This window comes from Bos javanicus, chromosome 29, assembly GCF_032452875.1.
Source record: "Bos javanicus breed banteng chromosome 29, ARS-OSU_banteng_1.0, whole genome shotgun sequence".
Classification (NCBI taxonomy): domain Eukaryota; kingdom Metazoa; phylum Chordata; class Mammalia; order Artiodactyla; family Bovidae; genus Bos; species Bos javanicus.
Genome location: NC_083896.1, coordinates 45780381 through 45802260, shown reverse-complemented (window position 1 = coordinate 45802260; position 21880 = coordinate 45780381). Strand labels below are relative to the sequence as shown.

Sequence of the window (21880 nt, the reverse complement as noted above, 5' to 3'; positions counted from 1 at the left end):
GGGCCTTGTTATTGACTACGTCTAAGGGCTCTGTATGCATAAGGCAATGGCACCCCACTCCAGTACTCTTGTCTGGGAAATCCCATGGACGGAGGAGCCTGGTAGGCTACAGTCCATGGGGTTGCTGGGAGTCGGACACGACTGAGCAGCTTCACTTTCACTTTTCACTTTCATGCATTGGAGAAGGAAATGGAAACCCACTCCAGTGTTCTTGCCTGGAGAATCCCAGGGACAGGGGAGCCTGGTGGGCTGCCGTCTATGGGGTCGTACAGAGTCGGACATGACTGAAGCGACTTAGCAGCAGCAGCAGCAGCAAGGGCTCTGTAAGAGGCTTCCTAGGTAGCTTAGTGGTAAAGAATCCGCCTGCCAATGCAGGAGACATGAATTCAATCCCAGGATCGGGAAGATCTCCTGGAGAAGGAAATGGCAACCCACTCCAGTATCCTTGCCTAGGAAATCCCATGGACAGAGAAGCCTGGTGGGCTACAGTCCATGGGGTTGCAAAGAGTCAGACACGAATTAGCGACTAAACAACAACTCTTCAAATACAGGCTGAAGGGATACGGGTGAGTGGAAAGACAGATGAACTGGAGTGAGCAAGACTTTCTGGGCCTGGGAGGGCTGTGTCTTTCCAGGCGGGGCCTGTACCAGCCTCCCTCTGGGCCCATCTGCACCCGCAGCCCGGTTCTCATGGCTGCCCCTTCCTGGTGCTGGGGGTGGCAGTGGGTGGGGTCCTCCTTGGTAACTGGCGCCTGACTGAGCCTGGTTTTCCCATCAGAGCCACCCGAAAGAGGAAGCTGTCCTTCCCCGGGTGTAGAAGTATCCAGCCCAAGTGTGGGAAAACCCCAGGCAAGCCCGATTAGGAGCATCCCTGAGCCTCATGGAGCCCACAGCTGGAAGCGGGTGGGGGAGGTGGCCCCAGAGCTGGGATCTATCCCTGACTCACAGCTGCAGGAACATCTGCCCAGCACTTAGCAGCTTACAAAGAGCTTTTGCATAAATGGTTTCATGTTATCTCCACCGCAGCCTGGGAGGAACGGGGTCATGTTCCCATTATGCAGAAGAGGACACCAAGGCTCAGAAAGACTCAGTTACCCGCTCTGGCCTGGCATGCCTGTGCTCCTTCTGTGCACAAGCATCACACACCTGGGAGCTTGGAGACACCCTGCCAGCCGGCAGGCCACCTGCCAGCTCACACCCCAGCCGTCATGACTCCGGCCCGCAGGGCAGGCCTTAGCACCATGCTGCAGTGTTCTGCTGACTGCTTTTACCCACAGTCCTCTGGCTCCCCCAGCCCAGCCTGTGGTCTAGCTTTGTGGCCACCCTGGGGCCTCTTCCTCTGAGGCCCAGAGCACAGCTTTCCCAGTTGCATGGGGCAGGCAGCTTCCTGTGTCCATCCCCCACCTCCAGTCCATGTATATGTCAGCCCCTGTCTTTGGTGGAGTTTAAAGTATATGTCGGAGAAGGCAATGGCACCCCACTCCAGTACCCTTGCCTGGAGAACCCCATGGACAGAGGAGCCTGGTGGGCTGCAGCCCATGGGGTCTCTAAGGGTCGGACACGACTGAGCGACTTCACGTTCACTTTTCACTTTCATGCATTGGAGAAGGAAATGGCAACCCACTCCAGTGTTCTTGCCTGGAGAATCCCAGGGACAGGGGAGCCTGGTGGGCTGCCGTCTATGGGGTCGCACAGAGTCAGACATGACTGAAGCAACTTAGCAGCAGCAGCAGCAAAGTATATGTAAGAGCTTTATTGCTACACAAAATTCACCCTTACAAAGTGTATGTTCTGTGGGTTTTGGTATATTCAGTGTTGTGTGATCATCACCACTAATTCCAGAGCATTTTCATCACTCCAAAAAGAAACCCTGGATCCATTAGCCATCACGCCTCATTCCCCCTCCTGCCATCCCTACCTGGAGAATCCCATAGACGGAGGAGCATGGTGGGCTACAGTCGCAAAGAGTCAGACACGACTGAGTGACTGACACGCACGCACACCATCTATTTTGTCACTATGGATTTGCCTCTTTGGGGTATTTCATAAAAATGGAATCATACACGATGTGGCCTTTCACGTCCGGCTGCTTTCTCTTAGCATAATGTCTTCAAGCTTCATCCATGTTGTAGGATGGGTCAGGACATCATTTCTATCTATGGCCAAATAATATTCCATTGTCTGGACATACGCATTTTGTTTACCCATTTATGTATTAATGGACATTTGGGTTGCTTCATTTTTTTACTGTTATGAGTAACACCTTCCCTGATAGCTCAGTTGGTAAAGAATCTGCCTGCAATACTGGAGACCCTGGTTCGATTCCTGGGTGGGACGATCTGCTGGAAAAGGGATAGGCTACCTACTCCAGTATTCTTGGGCTTCCCTGGTGGCTCAGCTGCTAAAGAATCCGCCCACAATGCGGGAGACCTGGGTTCGATCCCTGGATTGGGAAGATCCCCTGGAGAAGGGAAAGGCTATCCACTCCAGTATTCTGGCCTGGAGAATTCCAGGGGTCACGAAGAGTCAGACACATCTGAGCAACTTTCACTTTATGAACCTTGTAACACTGTTACACACAAGTTTTTGTGTGGACTTATCAATTCCCCTGGGTATACATCTAAATGTGAAATTGCTGAGTCACGTGGTAACTCATTTTGAGGAACTGCCAAACTCTTTTCCAAAGTGCCTGCACCATTGTATAAGCCCAGCAGCGGCCTGTGAAGGTTCCAACTTCTCCTCATTCTCACCAATGATTGTTACTGCTCGTCTGTTTCACTGTAGCTGTCCTGGTGAGTGTGTGTATAACTTACGTGATATCTTACCACCGGCCACGCCTGGGTTTGGCTTGTGGGGAACTGGGTAGAGAAGGAACCATCATCTTTGCCTTTAGGGGAATTACAACTCAACTCAGAGTAGGAGGAGATAGACACAAGTCTTTTTTTTTTTTTTTTTGGCTGTGCTGTGGAGCATGTGGAATCTTAGTTCCCCAACCAGGGATCAAACTCACACCCCTTGCATTGGTAGTGCAGAGTCTTAACCATTGGACCACCAGGGAAGTCCCCAAGCACAGGTCTTTATCACACATTGATTAGTGTGTCTCAGCAATGATTGGACTGGACATAAGGGAAGACACTGAAACAAGTACAATATGGTCTTTACCCTAATGAACTCTTTGACTAAAGAATGTAAGACCTTCAACAGCAAGTCCATCCACCCAGCCTCCATTTATCTGTCTGTCCATCTATATACCCATCTACCCAGTTATTCAGTTGGTTAAGAATCCACCTGCAATGCAGGAGACCCTGGTTTGATTCCTGGGTCAGGAAGATCCTCTGGAGAAGGGATAGGCTACCCACTCCAGTATTCTTGGGCTTCTCTTGTGGCCCAGCTGGTAAAGAATCTGCCTGCAATGCAGGAGACCTGGGTTCAATCCCTGGGTTGGGAAGATCCCCTGGAGAAGGGAAAGGAACCCACTCCAGTGTTCTGGCCTGGAGAATTCCATGGACTGTATAGTCCATGGGGTCGCAGAGTCAGACACAACTGAGTGACTTTCACTTTCACCCAGTTATTCAGCCATTCGACAACCAAACATTAGACCAGTAGTCCATCAAAACATCTACCTGTCCGTTTACCCACCATCTCATTTACCCAGCCGCTACTCATTTACCTACGCAATCATCCTCTACTTGTCTGTACCTCCATCTTTCCATTCACCCATCTATCCATCCAACCAACCATCTGTCTATGAAACCATTAGCCATCAAATCATCTACCCATCCTTCCATGAAGTCACCCAACTGTCCATCCATTCATTCATCCAACTTCCCATCCATCTTCTCAACTATACATCCACCTGTCCATTTATTCATCCTTCCATCCATGTTTGTCTATCCATCCAGCTTCTCAATTGTTCATCCTTCCCACCACCAACCATTCAAACCCATCAAATCATCTGGCAACCAATCCAACCACTCACTTATCTACCAAACCATCCATCCATTCATTTGTCCACCACTGATCCACCTGGGCATCTTGGACCCTGGAGTTGGACATGAAGGCTTTGCTCCTTCATTGAAAATGCTTCCAGCCCACATACCCTGACCAGTGATAGTCCCCACTTCTTTGGCTTATACTTTGGGACACATTTCTCAACACTTCCCCACCTTCTTAGCAGGTTATTTGGACATGGATTCTTTCATCTCATGTGACATGCACAGTTTTTTTAGCCTTTCCAATACACCAGGAACCTGATTGGTCTTTTCTCATTTAATTTTCACAAAGGCACCATGAGGCAAATACTAGGTCAATCCCTATTTTCCAGATAAGGAAACTTTCTTACCCACTTTCCATAAGGAAAGTAAGACTCAGAGAGATGAAATACCTTGCGTAGGGTCACACAGCAAATGCAGGGGAGATCCCAGGCCTACAGGTCCATTCTAAGACCATGCAGAAAACAGGAGAATTCTCTAAGGGATGTTTGCAGTCCCTCTGGGGATGCTGTGCACGCCTGGCCTCTGGGAGGAGCTGTGACCCAGGGTGCAGAGGGACTGAAGGATGCTGAAGCTGAGCCTTCAAATGGTCAACATGAATGGTCACAATGAGCCACCCTTGACCACCGGCCGGCATCCACTGGCCTCTCAACCCTGGCCGGTCAGGCCCTTCCCTGTGCTCACCCCTCCAGTCGGCTCTGAAGGTGCAAACCAGGTGGGAGGTCCCAGGAAGGTGCACAGCAGGGGGTCCACAAACATTTGCTGAAATCGAGTCTCCTGGGAGTTTTCTCCGACCTCTTGTGGCCTTTGCAGGGGTTATAAGCCCTTCCTCCCTCCTGAAGGCCTCCACCCACAGACCCTGTTGGATTCCAGCGCCTTGGAACACCCCATGTTCACAGCTGGTCCCTGCTTGGGACCCTGGGACTCACCCAGGTAAACATCAGTGGGCAATGCTTAGAATGCTGCCCATCTGCCCATCTCCCCCATGAAGCCTTCCTGATACCTAGGTCCCTGCCCCAAAGCTCTTGGAGACTGTCTCTCGGCCCTTTTCTGAATTAGATGTGCCTGAAAGCAGGGGTCTGTCGTGTTGGCCCAGGGCTGGATCCCGGCAGACCTTTAGTGTTTACAAAAGAAATACATGAATGGATGGCCATGCTCTGGCAAGAGAGGCCAGCGCCACCAGCTCAGGTGGCAGGTGCTTGGTGGGATCTGGTTCCCTTGGACAAAGGCCGGTGCGGGGGGCAGGTGAATAAATCATGAGGGGCCCGGAGCAGGGCTGGGGCAGGACAACTGACCTCATTCTGGGAGGTGAGGAGCCGGCAGCTGGGTGGTAAGTGGGTTAGGGGCAAAACCTGGGGGGAGGGGCACACAAGAGGCCGCTGCAGGCTGCCTAGCCCACCCTCACCCTTCTCCCCAAGAAGCAGGAAGTTGGAGGTCGGCACAGGTTAGGTGGGAGGTGCGGGCGGAAGTGGGGTGGTGGGCAAGTGCAGAGATACCCCAGGGCTCTGGGTTGGGGAAAGGGGGGCAGATCTGGGATGGGGCTTAGGGGGATGGTTTTTCCAGAGTCCAAGAGCCATCCTGGGAGAGGGCATCCTACGGAGAACAGGAAGAGCAAGAATGCACAGACAGAAAGAGGGGCAGACTGATATGGGAAAGAGTCTCACCCAACAGAGGGAGGCAACTGACAAAGAGATGGGCACAAGTGGGCAGAAGGACCCACAGGAACACAGCTGGGCAGATGTCAGCAGGGGGCAGGGGGTGGAGCGAGAACGGCGGGTGAGACAGACACAGAGAGACCCCCCGGAGCAGAGGGGCCAGGGAGGGGCAGAGAACAACACAGACTCAGAGGCGGAGGGGCATATGGGGAGATGAGCAGAGAGGCCGCTGTGACGCGAGGAGCCCCGGGCACGGTCTGTGGCAGCCTGAGCGCGGTGGGTGTCAAGGTAGGGTTTCAGGGAGGGGCTGTGTGAGGGGTCCAGGGAGCTAGGAAAGATGGGGTTCTTGGAGGGCCTGGGGCCCACCAGCCCCTGGAGCCGGAAACAGGAAGAAGAGTAGCAGGGACCCTGCGGGAACCACACCTGCAGCTGCCCACAAGGCCACCCTCCCGCAGGCCCTGGGAAAGTGGAGTGGGCAGTGCCCCTCAGACGGCAGGAGGTGCCAAGCGCTCGTCTCCATGGCCCTTCCCCAGGGCCCGGCAGATGGCAGCCTCCCCACGGGGGACCCCACCCCCTCCGAGGTCACACCAGGGCCTAGCCGGGCCCCTGCCAGCCCAGCAGCCACCAGGCGGCGGGCGCTCCTTCGGGAACTGGAGGCTCAGGTGCAGGCCGCCTATGGGCAGGTAAAGGGGGCCGGGGTGTGGGGTCATCCTCAGCTGAGGGAACCGTGAGGGAACAGCGGGGACCCCACACCTTAGCCGGGGCCCCACAGGACAAACCCAGGGCTGAGCCCAGGGAGGGGAGCTCAGACATGCACTCTGATGGATGGGCCAGCAGCCACTCAGCTGTCCAGAGAGAGGCTGGCATCCCCCACAACCTCTGCCATCACTGAGCCCTGTTTCCAGACCACAGAGCCCAGTCAGCTGTCCTTGGGTCCTCGCCTAAGTAGCCAGGCTGGGGCAGGTCCAGGCAGGGGTGCCGAGGGCAGGCAGGTTGGGCGGATGCTCTGAGGTGACAGCAGGGGTCCAGCTGGGAGGGGCAGGTGCTTCCTGGGTCTGCCATTTCCTGGAGAGATGACCCAGCCCACCCTGGCAATCAAGGCACCTGGCTTCCTCCTCCCAGGTCTAGGCACTGCTTCTGAAGACATTAAATCTCTCCAGATTGGGCTAGAGGGAGAGAATGCTGGAGAGGGCGTGTCTGCAAGACCCTCAGGAGTGAGCATGGGGAAGCTGTGCCTTCCAGGGGGGGCCTTGCGCCCCAAGTGGCCACCCTCACCAGCAGAGATGCTCAGAGATAATCCCAGATTAGGACCCAAGCCCCTGTGCCCCGGGCTCCCCGCCTGCCCACCCGCCCGCGATCTTCCCCACAAAACCCTCGGAAAATCCCCTGCAGTGATCTCAGACTCTCACTGGGAGCTGGTGGGAGCCCACAGCATCCTCTGAGGCCCAGCCTTGGGCTGCCCCAGGGACTCCAGGACTGGCATGGTTCAAGGGCCCATGGGAAACTGTGCCAAGCGGCCCCGGCACCGGGCGCCTAAGGTAGGAGGGTTAAGGGGGAGAAGCAAGGCCGGGAGGCTGGGCTGGACCCTGAAAGGGTCTGATGGGGTGGGCAGGGCCCGACTGGGGTCACAGGTGGGCACAGCAGGGGGATGAGTGGGTTGGCGCCCACCACTGTCGACCAAGATCTTCCCTGGCAGACCCCAGACTCTGACCCATCATAGTCTTGGCTCCTGCAGATCTCTGGGCCTTCTGCTGCCAAGCTTGTCAGGCCCCCCAACTGCCCATCCAACTGCCCCCTTCCTGCTGCTGCCCTTGCCCTCTGGAGTGACCATGGCCCTGTGCCTTGCCCCTTTTCTGGGCCTCGGTTTGCCCCACTGAACAGTAAGGGAGTGGACCCTTCTCGTCGAGAGTGTTGATGATGAGGTTCCACTGTCCTGTGCTGGGTTCTAACAACGGGAGAGGCTGGCAAGTGAGGGTGGAGAGGGGTCACTGCCCCAGCTCATGGCTGGCTCTGCTGCAGGACCGCTGGCAGTGGCCTGGCTCCCCCCCAGGGGGGTCCCGCCATGGCCTGGGCCCCAGCCCCAGTCCCGAGGAGCCGGGGGCCCCTGGGCCGGGCGTCCAGGGCTACTCCGTGCTCAGCAGCGTGGTGGGGCCCGCCTGCATCTTTCTGCGGCCCAGCATCGCCGCCACCCAGCTCGTATGTACGGCCACCACCTGCCTGCCTCCGGTCCCTACCCTTGCCCCCACGTCTTGCCTCTCCTTGAGTGGGGGGGAGAGGACTGAGTGGGGATCTCAGAGCAAAGGCTCACAGATCTAGGAATGTGGGGGACAGAGAGGCATGGAGAAACAGACATAAGATCAAAACGGGGGGGGGACCTGGGGAAACAGGCCAGGAAAGAGAGAAGAGGGGGGCAGAGAGTGCCTCAGAGAAACAGCGGAGACAGGAGCCACCAAGGGGATGGGCAGGGAAGAGACAGGGCCCCCAAAGAGGAATAGAGAGAACAAGAGAGACATGGCCAAGCCGGAGGGTCTGCCCAACCCCAGCTCCACCTCTGGCTAATGGAGCTCCAGGAGCGGGGCACAGGGGACAGGAAGGGGGGCCCAGATGCCCAGCCCATCAGCATGAATGGTGGGAGGGAAGGAGTGCCTGCATGTTGTGGGGCTGAGTGGGGGGCCCCAGAGAACAAGAAAGAGGAGGTGCAGGTACCTAGGGGGTTTTCCAGGGAATTCTTAACCCTTCTGTCTTCCCTCAGGACCGGGAGCTGCGGCCAGAGGAGATTGAAGGTAAAGGCTTGGGGAAAGAACTATAGTTTCCAGAGTGGGGGGCACTGGGTGGGGGTCTGAGCAGTCTCCAGGAGGACCTGGGAGCAAGCAGGCTGGAGGGGATCCAAGCGGGAAGATGGGGACCAGACTGAGCAGGGTGGGGTTGAGAGAACCCCAAGCTGTCAGTTTCCTGCTTCTATTTGCCCAGCGGGACATGGTCCCCCTTTTATTCATCCAGCGAACACTTCCTGGGTGCCCACTGTGGGCCTGGCCCAGTTCTGAGTACTGGGAAACGTGGCCAACCAGATAGATCTGGACTGTGTCCTCTGGAGAGAGATGTCAACAGGTCAACTGCCAGTACAAATGGTGCTATGCACTCTCAAGGAAGTGATCCGAAGAGCCAGAGGGGACTGAATTGAGAGGGAAGACCTCCTTGAATAGGTGGCATAAAGACCAAGAATGTTCCAGAATGTGAGCTCCATGAGGTCAAGGACTGTTTTTTCCTTTCTCTTTCTTTCTCACCTCCTTCACTCTCTCCTTTCTTTCTTTCCTTCCTCTCTTCCTTCCTTCTTTTCTTTCTCCCTTTCTCTCTTTCTTCCCCTCCCTCTCTCTTTCTCTCCTTCATCTTTTTCTTTCTTCACTGCCACATCTGCAGTACCGAGAGTAGCGCTTGGCACAGAGCAGATGTCCCTTAAATATTTGCAGAGTGAATGAAAGGAATGACATTTGCAAAGACCCTGGGGTAGCAAAGAGAAACAACTGTTTAGAAAGCAGGACATGACAGGACCAAGGTGAGAAGGTCTAATCCAGGCTGGGGTCCCAGGGGACATGCGGAAAGGCCTGACCCCGCCCTGCCTGGCAGAGCTGCAGGCCGCCTTCCAGGAGTTTGACAGAGACCGGGACGGCTACATCGGCTACCAGGAGCTTGGGGCCTGCATGCGGACACTGGGCTACATGCCCACCGAGATGGAGCTCATCGAGATCTCCCAGCAAATCAGTATGTGCCTGAGACCTGTCCCACCCCCAGTTCTCCAGTGGCCATGACCACGGTCAGGGCAGCTGGGCAGCTCAGGGAACCGAGGTGGCTACACAGGTTGGCTCCCAGAACCTGGGATTTTGGTCGTTCTCACGGCAAGCTCTCTGCCTCCAGAGATCTCACCATCCCCCGTGAGGTGGGTGGGTCAAGGGCTAGCATGCCCACTTTTTAGATGAGGCAACAGTCTCCGCTAGTGGTAAAGAAACTGCCTATCAACGGAGCAGACTTAAGAGACCGGGGTTCAAACCCTAGGTTGGGAAGATCCTCTGGAGAAGAAAATAGCAACCCCACTCCAGTACTCTTGTCTGGGAAATCCCATGGACAGAGGAGACTGGCGGGCTGCAGTCCATGGGGTCACAAAGAGTTGGACACAACTGAAGCGACTTAGCACTCAGCCACAGTCTCTGAAAGGTCCCCGTGACTTGCCTAAGGTCACACAGCCAGGTCACTGGAGTCAGGAACTTGAGCCCAACTGAGCTCTTCAGGAAAATTAAGGGAAGCCAGCAGGAGACACAGCCTAGGAGACCCAGAGGGAGGGAAAGGCCCATTCAGTGGGGCGGGGAGAGGGACACAGGCCAGGAGGGGAGGGCGGAGGAGGCCAGGGCTGGGCAGGGGTCTCTGATGGTTCCGGGTCTCTTCTGGGCGTGGCCCCCAGGTGGCGGGAAGGTGGACTTTGAAGACTTTGTGGAGCTGATGGGCCCCAAGCTGCTAGCGGAGACCGCGGACATGATCGGCGTCCGGGAGCTGCGGGACGCCTTCCGGGAGGTGGGGTCCCCGGGGCCGGGGCGGGCGGGGCCTGCGTGTCGGCGGTGAGGGCGGGGCCGCGCGAATGAATGACTGGTTCGTGACCCGGTGTCGCCGCAGTTCGACACCAACGGGGACGGCTGCATCAGCCTGGGTGAGCTCCGGGCGGCCCTGAAGGCCCTGCTGGGAGAGCGGCTCAGCCAGCGGGAGGTGGACGAGATCCTCCGCGACATTGACCTCAACGGGGACGGCCTGGTGGACTTCGAAGGTACAGCCCACCGCTCCCCCACGCTCAGCACCGCGGACCCTGCGCGAGTTTTCACAGAGGAAGAGCCTCAAGCGCTGTGTGTGTGCCAGGCTCTGTGCTAAGCACACCTATCTCCTCTGCCGGCTAACCATCAGGAGAACCTGGGAGGAAGCCAGGCTTAACCCCACAAGGAGGAGAAAGTCGGTTCTTAGGGAAGCGAGGGTGCTTAGCAAAAGAAGTGGATGGAGCCAGCGTCTAGATCCAGGAAGCCTACCCCTTCCCAACAGAGGGAAAACAAGGGTTAAATAATAAAAGGAAGCCAAGGAAAGTAAAGTCTTCCCTCATAGCTCAGCTGGTAAAGAATCCACCCGCAATGCAGGAGACCCCAGTTTGATTCCTGGGGTCCGGAAGATCTGCGGGAGAAGGGACAGACTACCCACTCCAGTATTCTTGGGCTTCCGTTGTGGCTCAGCTGGTAAAAAAAATCCGCCTACAATGCAGGCGACCTGGGTTCGATCCGTGGGTTGGGAAGATCCCCTGGAGAAGGGAAAGGCTACCCACTCCAGTATTCTGGCCTGGAGAATTCCATGGACTGTATAGTCCATGGGGTCGAAAAGAGCCAAACACAACTGAGAAACTTTCACTTTCACAGAAAGTCAGGGCTTCCTTGGTGGCTCAGATGGTAAAGAATCTGCCTGCAATGCAGGAAACCAAGGTTCAATCCCTGGGTCAAGAAGATCCCCTGGAGAAGGCAATGGCTACCCACTCCAGTATTCTTGCTTGGAGTAGTCCATGGACAGAGGAGTCTGGCGGGTTACAGTTCATAGGGTCACAAAGAGTCAGACGCGACTGAGTGACTAACACACATAAGGAAAGTCAGTGTGTAGAAATTCTCCAAGGTAGGCCCAAAAGTGTTCGCGAGCTTCCTAGCAGCCAAAGCAAAGAGGAAAGTAGGTTCAGTTACAAGATTTTTTTTCCCCCATAAGACAAAGCCCCTCTTCTCCACCAAATTCAGGGGACTCCGTTGCAGGTCCTGCCCTTGACCACACCCCCTCCCACCTCGAAGCCAGTATCTTCGCCTCACTCCAGGGTATCGAGGTCCAGAGAGCAGACTGAAATGTTGGCTTTGTCCTGGCAGAGTTTGTGCGAATGATGTCTCGCTGAGCCTGCACAGAAGCTGGAAGCAGCAGACAGGACTTGGGACCAGAGCCACTGCCTGCCAGTGTGTTCTTGGAGCCCCTCACCTCCAGCTTGGACCCCTCCCCCTCTTCTCTCTGCCCTGGCCAGTGTGCGCAGCCCTTGCCTGCAACACCTCCACCCCCCTCCTCCACCAAGCCCCCTTGCCCAGCTCTGTTTCTCTGACAATAAAGCATGTTCGAGCTGGGGACACAGGTTCCACTGCTCACTTGTTCATCCTGCAGTTATCTGGCCCTCAAAGTGAAGTCCTCTCGATTGTGAACTTTGGGTGGGTAAGGGGCCCTCCCTAGATCCTGCAGCCAGCCCAGAGCAAGTACTGGGAAATGTTCCCAGATGAGTAAACCCAACCTGTTTCTCCCAGAGGTGGGTGCATGGTGGCCCCTCACCCTGTGAAGTGCTCTTCTGGATCCAAGGTTACAACCGAAGACCATGTGCCTAAGGGCTTCTCCCAAGCTCCTTCCCATTTCCTCTTAGAGGGGCGCAGCTCAGAGCTCCCTGCAAGAAAGAACTTGCTGGTGGGCTGCAGGGGGTGAGGGAGCTGACAGGCCCCTTCAGGATATATCTCAGCCTTTGGGCACACACCTCACTCTTCCCCGGAGCCTGCAGCCACTGACCACGCACACAAGTGGGCTCTGTTCCAAGCTCCCCGCTCTAGTTTAGCCGAGGTGTGGTCAGGTCAGCCCCGAATCAGCAACTCTCTGCCCAATCCTTCTTTATCATACTTCCTCTTTTTCACATTCCGAACTTCACCTTGGTGTTTGCCTCCCAGGAAACCAAATGATACAGCTCCTCACTCCAGCCCTGCCATGGTCTTCATAGCCCCACTTTCCATATCGAGGGACCTGGGAGCCAGGTCCCAGCAATGTGCGGGAGTTCTCCCAGCTCCACTGTCCTCTCCCTGCTCCCGGCCGTGCAGCACGTGCTGCCAGATTTTTCTTTCTAAAATGCCATTTGTGTTTTGTCACACTCCTATCCAGAAACTGGCCATGGCCCCCCATTGCCCCCTGGGATGATCCAGTCCCTGTGCCTGGCGCTGGAAGGCTCCATGAGGATGAGGAACTGGCATACAGTCACACATGTTAGGAAGAAGCATCAGGGGGACTTCAGCTAGGCCTGGGGACTGTAGAGTCACAGTGCCAACCAGAAAGGGAGCCTTCAGGTCGGAGTGGACCCTGGACAGGCTGAGGCCTCTTCTAGCCCTGCATGACCAGCCACCGTTCCCACCTGCTGGGAGGAAGGATGAACTTGACCTCTAGGCCCAGAAAGGGGAGGAGCTTTCAGTGATTGTGCCAACAAGATGGCCTTGAGACAGATCAGGCAGGCAGCCACCAGCACCTTGCTCGGTCTGGAGCTTGGACACCGAGGTGCCAGGGCTGGCTGCAGCAGCCTCAGCACCACTTGCCTGGCAGATCACAATTAATCCTTAATCCCCAATTAGGTGATCTCTTCTGCCAGTCTGGCAGGCTTGGGGATGAGGGGGGAGTTGCAGCTTGTCTGGGAGCCATGGTCCACCCTCCTTCCCCCTACCCTCCACCGACACGCACAGATGGCATTACTGCCAGAGAAGAAATCTGTCCCCTCTGCAGGGGCTGGGGAGAATGATGGACATGGGCCAGGGGAAGAGCAGACCCTGCTCAAGGTCAGCCTCCCACTGGCCCCAGCTTGGTAGGTGCTATGGTTGGAACTGGGGAGGGGGGACGGTTGGTGGGGAGGTTTTAATTGGCTGCCGTGTATCTGCTGGCATCAGCAGTGCCCACAGCTCCCCTAAATCCCCCACACGCCCTCCCACCCCAAAAAGGCTGTTAGCCCAGAAGTTCCAAGCAGACACAGCTGGAGCAGGGACCAGGGCTAGAAAGACCAATAAGCAGGCGGCAACCATGTGGAGCCAAGAACCCCTCCCCCGTCGAAAGGGGGCACCTGCCCTCCAGCTCCACTGGCTGCTGCCAGTTGGAATAGGCTAGAGCTACAGGATCTCCTGGTTTTCCAAGAGAAGCTGTCAGTTGAGATTTTTACGTTAAGTTCACTGTATTTATTTATTTTTAATTTTGGCTGCACTGGGTCTTTGCAGTGAAGACGGTGATGGCACCCCACTCCAGTACTCTTGCCTGGCAAATCCCATGGCTGGAGGAGCCTGGTGGGCTGTAGTCCATGGGGTCGCTAGGAGTCGGACACGACTGAGCGACTTCACTTTCACTTTTCACTTTCATGCGTTGGAGAAGGAAATGGCAACCCACTCCAGTGTTCTTGCCTGGAGAATCCCAGGGACGGGGGAGCCTGGTGGGCTGCTGTCTCTGGGGTCGCACAGAGTCGGACACCACTGAAGTGACTCAGCAGCAGCAGCAGCAGCAGCAGCGTCTTTGCAGCAGCATGTGGGGCATCTCTCATTGCAGAGCATGGGCTCCAGAGCGTGCAAGTTCAGTGGATGCAGTGCTCAGGCTGAGTTGGCCTGCAGCGTGCGGGATCTTTGTTCCCGACCAGGGATCAAGCCTGTGTCCCTGGAACTGGAAGGCAGATTCTTAACCTCTGGACCACCAGAGAAGTCTCAGTTTCACTTTTAATAGTTGAGGTATAATGTACATTCAGTAACATGGATGAGTGTACAGTTCAGTGAGTTTTTGCATGCATATGCAGCCAGGTAACCATCACCCCGATAAGGATGTTAATCCACTTATTTAAGAGTAGTTCCCGGTTTACAGAATTATACTGAAGACAGGACAGGGAGCTCCTGAATACCTCACATCCAGTTTCTCCCATGTGTTAGTCAAGGCTCTCCAGAGAAACAGAACCAATAAGAGATGTGTCAGTGTAAAGATATTTATTATTAAGGAATCGGCTCAGGCAATTATGGGCACTGAGCCATCCTCAGATCTGTAGTCAGCAAGCTAGTGATATGGGAGACCTGGTGATATAGTTCCAGTCCGAGCCCAGAGGCCCCAAAACCAGAAAAGTTGATGTGGGAAGTTCCAGTCTGAGAGCAAAAGCCTGGTGACCCTGCTCAAAGGTCAGGCAGGCAAAACTCCTCCCTCACTCAGCCTTTTTTTTCCATTCAGATCTTCAGCCCACACTGGGAAGACCCATTCACTTTACTTAGTACTCAGATTCAATGCATCTCATCCAGACGCTCCCTCAAGACACTCCAAAATAATGTTGGACCTACGGCCCGGGCACCCCCATGACCCAGTCAGATCGACACACAGAATGAACCACAACACTCTAGTAACATCTTACATTAGAATGGTACTTCTGACACTGCTCATGAACTGTGAGCGAAGTGAAGTGAAAGTCGCTCAGGCGTGTCTGATTCTTTGCGAGGCCATGGACTATGTAGCACACCAGGCTCCTCTGTCCATGGAATTCTCAAGGCAAGAACACTTGTGAAAGTGAAAGTTGCTCAGTTGTGTTCGACTCTTTGAGACCACACTGACTATACAGTCCATGGAATTCTCCAGGCCAGGATACTGGAGTGGGTAGCTATTCCCTTCTCCAGGGGATCTTCCCAACCCAGGGATTGAACCTGGATCTCCCACATCACAGGTAGATTCTTTACGGTCTGTGCCCACAGGGAAGCCCAATTAACTAATAGTGATGCATTATTATTAAAGACCACATTTTATGCAGATTTCATCTCTTCTTCCCTTGTTCTGTTCCAGAGTGCTTTCCAGGACACCATTTACATTAGAAATCATGTCTTTTTAGGGTGCTCTTGGTTGTGATGGTTTTACAGAATTTTCTTTTTTAATTATCTTGTCAGTTTTAAGGAATACCAGTCAGGTATTTTTATAGAATGTCCCTAAATTGGGATTTGCTTGTTTTTACCACAGTTAGAATGGGGTTCTTGGGACTTCCCTGGTGGTCCAGTGGCTAAGACTCTGCGCTCCCAGGGCAGGGGGCCGGGATTCAATTGCCCTGGTCAGGGAACTAGATTCCACATGCTGCAACTGAGACTCAGCACAGCCAAATAAATATTTAAAAAAGAATGGCGTCCTCATCCCAACATATACTATCCATATTATCAACATGACATCATCATTGATTCTGACGTTGATCACTTGGCTGAGAGTAGTGTTTCTGTCAGGTTTCTGTGCTGTAAAATTACTCATTTCATTTCCTTTCTCCTATTACATCCAATCCTATTAAAGGTCGATTTGTCTTTTCTCCATTTATTTGCTCACTATTTTTTATATCAATATATATTTTATACAAGTTATAATCCAGTACTATTTTATCAATTTTCTTGCTCAAAGTGCTCCACCTTTGGCCATTGAGAGCTCTTTCATTTGGCTCCTGTGCCCCTCTGACATACCCCCATCACTGTAGGGGCTTGGGTTTGGGAGTTTTGAGTTTTGTTTTAGCGTTTTCTTACTTTCTGGCACTACTAGCTGTTCCAGAATTATCTTGCATATTTCGGGTCCCAGTCCTAGAGTCAGCCATTTCTCCAAGGAACTCTGCTTCATTTTATTGGAGAATGGTATTTGAAACCAAGATCTGGCTGTTAAGTTGCTTCTAGGCACTCTAATAGAATGAGGATGTATATATGTACACCAACTTGTGGATATAAAACATTTTAAGTATTTCTGCATATAACCAACTGTACTTATATCAAGCTAAACATGAGTTCCTATTGGTATCTCCAACTCCGGTCCATTACCACATGGATCATTCTAGCGTCCTCCTCCTCCTCACTTACCTGTAACTTCTCATTCCAACATCGAGAATTGTTAGCCCATACTCCCATGGGAAACCACATCATCAACGAGGGTGCAGTGCTTTTTGTCTGTGTTCTTATGGGCTCCACTCATTTCCAATTTCCAGATTATGCTTTACCTACTCAGTTTTACCCCTCACCAACTCCTGGCAACCAGTACCTTGTTTACCTTCTGTATAAGTCTCCTTTTCCAGAATGTCATATCATTGGCATCATACTGCATGTGTCTTTTTCAGACTGACTTCTTTCACTTAGCAATATGTCTGTATCTTTTTCTGAGTAGATAATTTCCTTTTATTGCTGAATAAGAGTCCATTGTATAAAAACATCAGTTTCTTTGTTGACTCACCTATTGAAAGTCACCTCTACTGGGAAGCCTTCTGTGATGTCACAAGGCTGGACCCTTACTCTGAATTCCAGAGGAATTATCCCTCTGGAATTCCTTGCCCCAGGAATCCACACTGTCTTACTCTATTGTGTGGCTTTACTTCCCTGTCTGTCTCTCTTTGAGACTAGGATCTCCTTGAGGACAGAAACCATGACTAGTTCATTTCCATCAGTGTCCAGCACAAGGCCTGAGATGGAGGATGGAGTGAGAAAATGTTTGTTGAATGAATAAACAATGTCCTCGGCATGAAAAAAATCTACAGAGCTGGCGGGGGTGGGGGTGGGGTGGGGAGGGACATGAGATTTTGAGGAGGAGGAAGAGTCTCAGGAAAAAGGTTAATGTTTGGAGGAGATCCAGGGTTGTGAGGAATGAGATTTGAGGGGAGGGATCTGAGTGGAGATATGGATAGGAAAAAGGAAATGAAACAGTAGACACTTTATGAATATTCATTTAATCCCCACAACAACCCTATGAGTGTCTTGGACTGCAAGGAAATCCAACCAGTCCATCCTAAAGGAAATCAGTCCTGAATATTCATTGGCAGGACTGATGCTGAAGCTGAAACTCCAATACTTTGGCCACCTGATTCGAAGAACTGACTCGTTGGAAAAGACCCTGATGCTGGGGAAGATTGAAAGCAGGAGAAGGGGACAACAGAGGATGAGATGGTTGGATGGCATCACCGACTCAATGGACATGAGTTTGACTAAACTCTGGGAGTTGGCGATGTGACAGGGAGGCCTGGCATGCTGCAGTCCATGGGGTTGCAAAGAGTCGGACACGACTGAGCTACTGAACTGAACTGAACTGAATGTCTTCATTTTACAGACGGGGAAACTGAGGCCTATTGAAGTGACTTGCCCAAGGCCAAACAGCTAGCGGACGTGATTTAAGCTTCCAACCATCAGTCTGACCCCAGATGGTGCTGTAGTCCATGATCCAGGACGGTCCATGGTACAGGGCCCGACACACAGTTTAAGTATTCAAGGTGAGCTGTTCCTGCGATTGTCATTATGAGTCACCGGCATGGGGATTTGGTGGGGTTGCGGGGCGGGGAGAGGCAGGCTGAGGAGTCTTTGAAGTCGCCCTTGGACCTTACACGAACCTAGACCCGAAGTCCAGGCAATTGGAAGGGAGAGGCGCATTACCCGCGTAGGTGCAGGACCCGTTGCCATGGGAACATGTGGGGGAGGCCTCGGGGAGGGCGCATGCGCGAATCGGGGACAGGTTGTGGAACCGGTGAAAGGTGACGTAAAAGCGCACAGGGTGGGGCGCGGGGCTGGGAACGTCAAAGCCCTGCGTCCTCCGGCACCCAGAGCGGAGGACAGGCGCGCGCGCGCGCGCCGCGGCGGTGACGGCAGCGGCGGCCACAGCCCAGCCGAACCGGGACGGGGCAGCGGGACGCTGACGTACAAAGCAACGTGAGTGAGGTGCGAGGGCGGCACCCGCGCCGGGGAACCCAGCTCGGCGCGAACCGCGGCGGACCAGACCCAGCTCTCAGGCTGCCGAAGCCCCGCCCCTTAGGCTTGAGGACTAATCGGATTGAAAGCGCGCCGGCCCCGGGCCGCGAACTCTCCAATTGTGGAGGGTGTCGGCCACCGCCCAATCCGAAGCAGACAGGTGCGAGGTCCGGAAGGCGGAGGCCAATCAGCAGCGGTTGCGGCCTGTTGGGGCCGGTCTCTGCCTATGAGGAGGGCCGAGTGACATCTCCACGCGCCAATCGGGAGTGAAGGATCGTTCGTGCCCGCCCGCCCTTCCGGCCCGAGCTCTATTTACCAGGGGCGTGCTGCCGGCCTGCCAATCAGAGTGCGACTCAGAGGCCAGGCAGCCAACCCGGGAGGAGCGGCCGGCCGGCGTCCGCCGCACCCAGGAGTTGGGGATGTCCTACAAGCCCATCGCCCCCGCCCCCAGCAGCACCCCCGGCTCCAGCACGCCTGGGCCCGGCACCCCGGTCCCGACAGGTGAGGACCCAGCTCCATCCCTGCTTGCCTGCCCGGGCGGTCAAGGTCTCCGAAGAGAAGACGGCCCGAGTTCTGCAGTGTGCTAGGCCCGCCGCCTGTCCTCGCCGAGCCTCAGTTTGCTGGCCTGTAAAGTGGGCGTGGTCGCGTAAGGGTTGTTGGCTGAGCGCAGCGGGAGGGGGCTTGTCCTGAAGTTTAGCGGCCTGGAATGGAGCGTGCCTTTGGAGGGAATCGGGGCGAATCTAGTCCGAGGCTTGGAGCGCCGGGAGGAGGCGCTCCTGACCCGCGCTGACCGCTTACTCGCTCCTCTTGCAGCTGGAAGTGTCCCATCACCATCGGGCTCTGTGCCGGGAGCCGCTGGCCCTTTCAGACCACTGTTTAATGACTTTGGGCCTCCCTCCATGGGCTATGTGCAGGTGAGCGGAGCTGAGGGACTGCCCGTGGGATAAGGACTGGAGGTGCCCTGTTGGCCTGAACTCACTGCCCTGTTCTCTTTTGACGCAGGCAATGAAACCACCTGGAGCCCAGGGCTCCCAGAGCACTTACACCGACCTGCTGTCTGTCATAGAAGAGATGGGCAAAGAGATCCGGCCCACCTATGCTGGCAGCAAGAGCGCCATGGAACGCCTGAAGAGAGGTGAGTGAGGCCAGGAGGCAAACACTGAACAACTCTTCACGAGGTAGGGAAGGAAAGACTTCTGGAGGCCGCCTGAACCAAGCCTAGACGAGGGCAAGGATCACTATCCAGAGACGTGTTGGAACTGAACTGAAATTGAGTCAGTTTCTAAGGAAGGACCAGGGAATTTGTATTTCAGTCAGTCAGTTCAACCGCTCAGTTGTGTCCAACTCTTTGCGACCCCATGGACTGCAGCACACCAGGCTTCCCTGTCCATCACCAACTCCTGGAGTTTACTCAGACTCATGTCCATTGAGTTGGTGATGCCATCCAACGCTGTATTTCAGCGGGGTAAATTTGCTGGTTAACGTCTAAACCTCTAATGTCATCGAGTCCCTCATTAGATTATAGTCCCTTTCACTGAAAGGAAACGGGGTGTGAGGGAGGGGTCTTCCTCTGGAGGGCAGACCTGCGACTGTGGAGGGTCGCTGAGATCCTGTATGTTACTTGCCCATGCCCACCCCAGGCATCATCCATGCCCGGGCCCTCGTCAGAGAGTGCCTGGCAGAGACAGAGCGGAACGCCCGCACGTAACAGGACCCGACTCCACCTCAGCTTCTGGACCTTTCCTGGCCACTGCAGAGCACCTGCTTCTCCCTGGCCTTCACCCCGAGTTGCACTTCCCGTCCTGGGCTTCCTGTCCTGTGTCCTTTGGTGGGTACCCTCCAGGAACCAGTGGGGTGGCTCTTAACTCCAGTCGGCAGCACTAACTGGAACCCCCCGAAAGAGTTAGCAGCGAGGTCACTGTGAGTCTCACCCATGACCTGCCAACAGTGTTGATCCAACTGGAGCTGTCTCCTTTCTGTGGCCTCCACCACTCAGCACTTACCCAGGACTTTTATCCACTTTGCCCAGAGCCCTTCTCCCCCAGCAGGGCCTCAGAAGGCCCATGGCCTCCCTGCCTTTTCTCCTGGGCCATAACAACTCTTTTCTCAGTGTGTCTTTTGCTAAATACACCCTTTTATATAAATAAAATATAATTTGGAGTTGTTCTCTCAGCTCGGAGTCTTTTTTATTTTATTTTACTTATTTATTTTTATCCGTGCACTGCGGACCCATGCCCCTGCACTGGAAGCATGGCATCTTAACCACTGGACCACCAGAGAAGCCCACAGTTCATAGTTCTCTGAGCCTGGTGCTTCTAAGCCTGGGTGGGCCACGAAGAAAGGGAAAGCAGAGACTCGGAGGGAGATGGTCGGGTACAGTGAGTGGGAGGGAGGCCCGCCAAACCCAGCTTCGCCTTGCCTCCACTGCCCATTGACCTTGAGTGGGACCCTGCCCTTCCCTGGCCCTCAGCCTGCCAGCTGTTTGTGGAAAGAGTTGAACTCCAATAGCTGAATGCCCTGCCCTCCTTCACAAGATGCCACCAGGGGGCAGCACAAGGCCTGGGCTGCTTCCACAGCTGGAGGGCTCTGTCTCCAGCCTGAGCCTAGAGGGTTCTTTCTCTGGACTAAAGGTGCCTGGAGGGTAGAAATGCCAGTTCACTTAAGCCCCACCCTCGCATGCCTTAACACCCTAACATCCTAAGCTTGGAATCAGCCCTGGGGCTCGGAGTACACCCTATCTCTGAGCCCTAAGAAGAAAGAAAGGGAGCCAGGCTGCTTCCCAACCCCCAGGACCTGAGAAAGAGTCGAGAGAGAACTGGTTTCCCCAGTGTGGGTGAGACCCTGCGCCACGCCGCCCTGCACCGTCCCAGTGCCCTCTAGCCAACTGGGTGCGGTCCCAAGAGCCCAGCCCTAGGCCCTGGCAGCCTTTGCCCACGGTCTTGGCGCCATTGGCCAGACTTACGAACCCGGAAGATACAGGTGGGGAAAGCGCTGGGGCCCCGTTCCGGGAGGAGCCCCAAGACTGGAAGTGAAAGTGACTGCAGCCCTCTGAATGACCTGGCGGTCTGGGACACCGGAACCCCACCGGCTAGGCCAGGGATGTCAGAGACCAGCCGCTGGCCAGACTTGGGACGGGGAGGCGCTTCCCCCACCCTGGGCCCCGGGTTCCCAGGGCCGGAGAAGTTGGGGATGGGACTCTTGTCATATTTCCATAGCACACTGGAGGGCCGGGCCAGGGTGGAGGAAGGATCCCAGAGTGTCTGGGGATCCCAAAGAACACGGCCGAACTAAGCAGCGCCAGCATTTGGAGAAGGGCCTCTTCCCCCACCGCCGTGGGGAAGGAAGGAAGGTTGGGGCCGCCCTCCGCCGCCGCGGGCGGGGCGGCCCAGACCCCGCCGGCGTGGGGAGGGCCGCGCTCCCAGGAAGGGGGCGGGGCGGCCGCAGTGACGCGGCGGTCGGCGGGGAGGGACCGGAGGGGTGCCGGCGGGCAGACCGGGAGGAAGGTCGGGGCCATGGGCCCGCGCTGCGCCTCCAGAGGGTCCGGCCACTGCTGGAATCCGCGGCCGGGGCTGGGGGCGCTCGGGGCTCCGACCCGCGGCCCGTAGGCCCCCGCCCGTACCGGGTGAGGGGCGTCCACCCTAGACTAGAGGTGAGCCGGGACGTTGGCGGGCGGGCCGATAAAGAGCACGGCGGG

General features: G+C 55.2%; 2 protein-coding genes across 4 annotated transcripts; both read left to right on the top strand.

Moving 5' to 3' along the window:
• Positions 1 to 7564: 7564 nt before the first annotated feature.
• On the top strand, positions 7565 to 11823 carry CABP2 (calcium binding protein 2). The gene is made up of 6 exons (XM_061407654.1): positions 7565 to 7843; positions 8400 to 8430; positions 9272 to 9406; positions 10101 to 10210; positions 10310 to 10457; positions 11575 to 11823. The coding sequence occupies exons 1-6, from the start codon at positions 7565 to 7567 to the stop codon at positions 11598 to 11600; spliced, it is 729 nt and encodes a 242-aa protein (XP_061263638.1). The 3' UTR covers positions 11601 to 11823.
• A 6167-nt stretch (positions 11824 to 17990) lies between these two features.
• CDK2AP2 (cyclin dependent kinase 2 associated protein 2) lies at positions 17991 to 20358 on the top strand. 3 transcript variants are annotated; one of them, XM_061407185.1, is made up of 4 exons: positions 17991 to 18687; positions 19000 to 19100; positions 19189 to 19321; positions 19827 to 20358. In XM_061407185.1, exons 1-4 carry the CDS (start codon positions 18606 to 18608, stop codon positions 19892 to 19894), a joined length of 384 nt encoding a protein of 127 aa, XP_061263169.1. In that variant the 5' UTR covers positions 17991 to 18605; the 3' UTR covers positions 19895 to 20358. The 3 variants fall into 3 exon arrangements, with proteins under 3 accessions (XP_061263169.1, XP_061263171.1, XP_061263170.1); XM_061407187.1 differs by lacking the exon at positions 17991 to 18687 and adding an exon at positions 18694 to 18832; XM_061407186.1 differs by lacking the exon at positions 17991 to 18687 and adding an exon at positions 18724 to 18813.
• Positions 20359 to 21880: the final 1522 nt, after the last annotated feature.

Excerpts from the sequence above, each read along its gene's own strand:
- CABP2 (XM_061407654.1), top strand. The coding sequence starts at position 7,565 with ATGAGGTTCCACTGTCCTGTGCTGGGTTCTAACAACGGGAGAGGCTGG. Across the intron at positions 9,407-10,100 it reads CGAGATCTCCCAGCAAATCA|GTGGCGGGAAGGTGGACTTT; the intron begins GTATGTGCCTGA and ends CGTGGCCCCCAG. Across the intron at positions 10,458-11,574 it reads CGGCCTGGTGGACTTCGAAG|AGTTTGTGCGAATGATGTCT; the intron begins GTACAGCCCACC and ends TTGTCCTGGCAG.
- CDK2AP2 (XM_061407185.1), top strand. The coding sequence starts at position 18,606 with ATGTCCTACAAGCCCATCGCCCCCGCCCCCAGCAGCACCCCCGGCTCC. Across the intron at positions 18,688-18,999 it reads CGGCACCCCGGTCCCGACAG|CTGGAAGTGTCCCATCACCA; the intron begins GTGAGGACCCAG and ends CTCCTCTTGCAG. Across the intron at positions 19,101-19,188 it reads CCTCCATGGGCTATGTGCAG|GCAATGAAACCACCTGGAGC; the intron begins GTGAGCGGAGCT and ends CTTTTGACGCAG.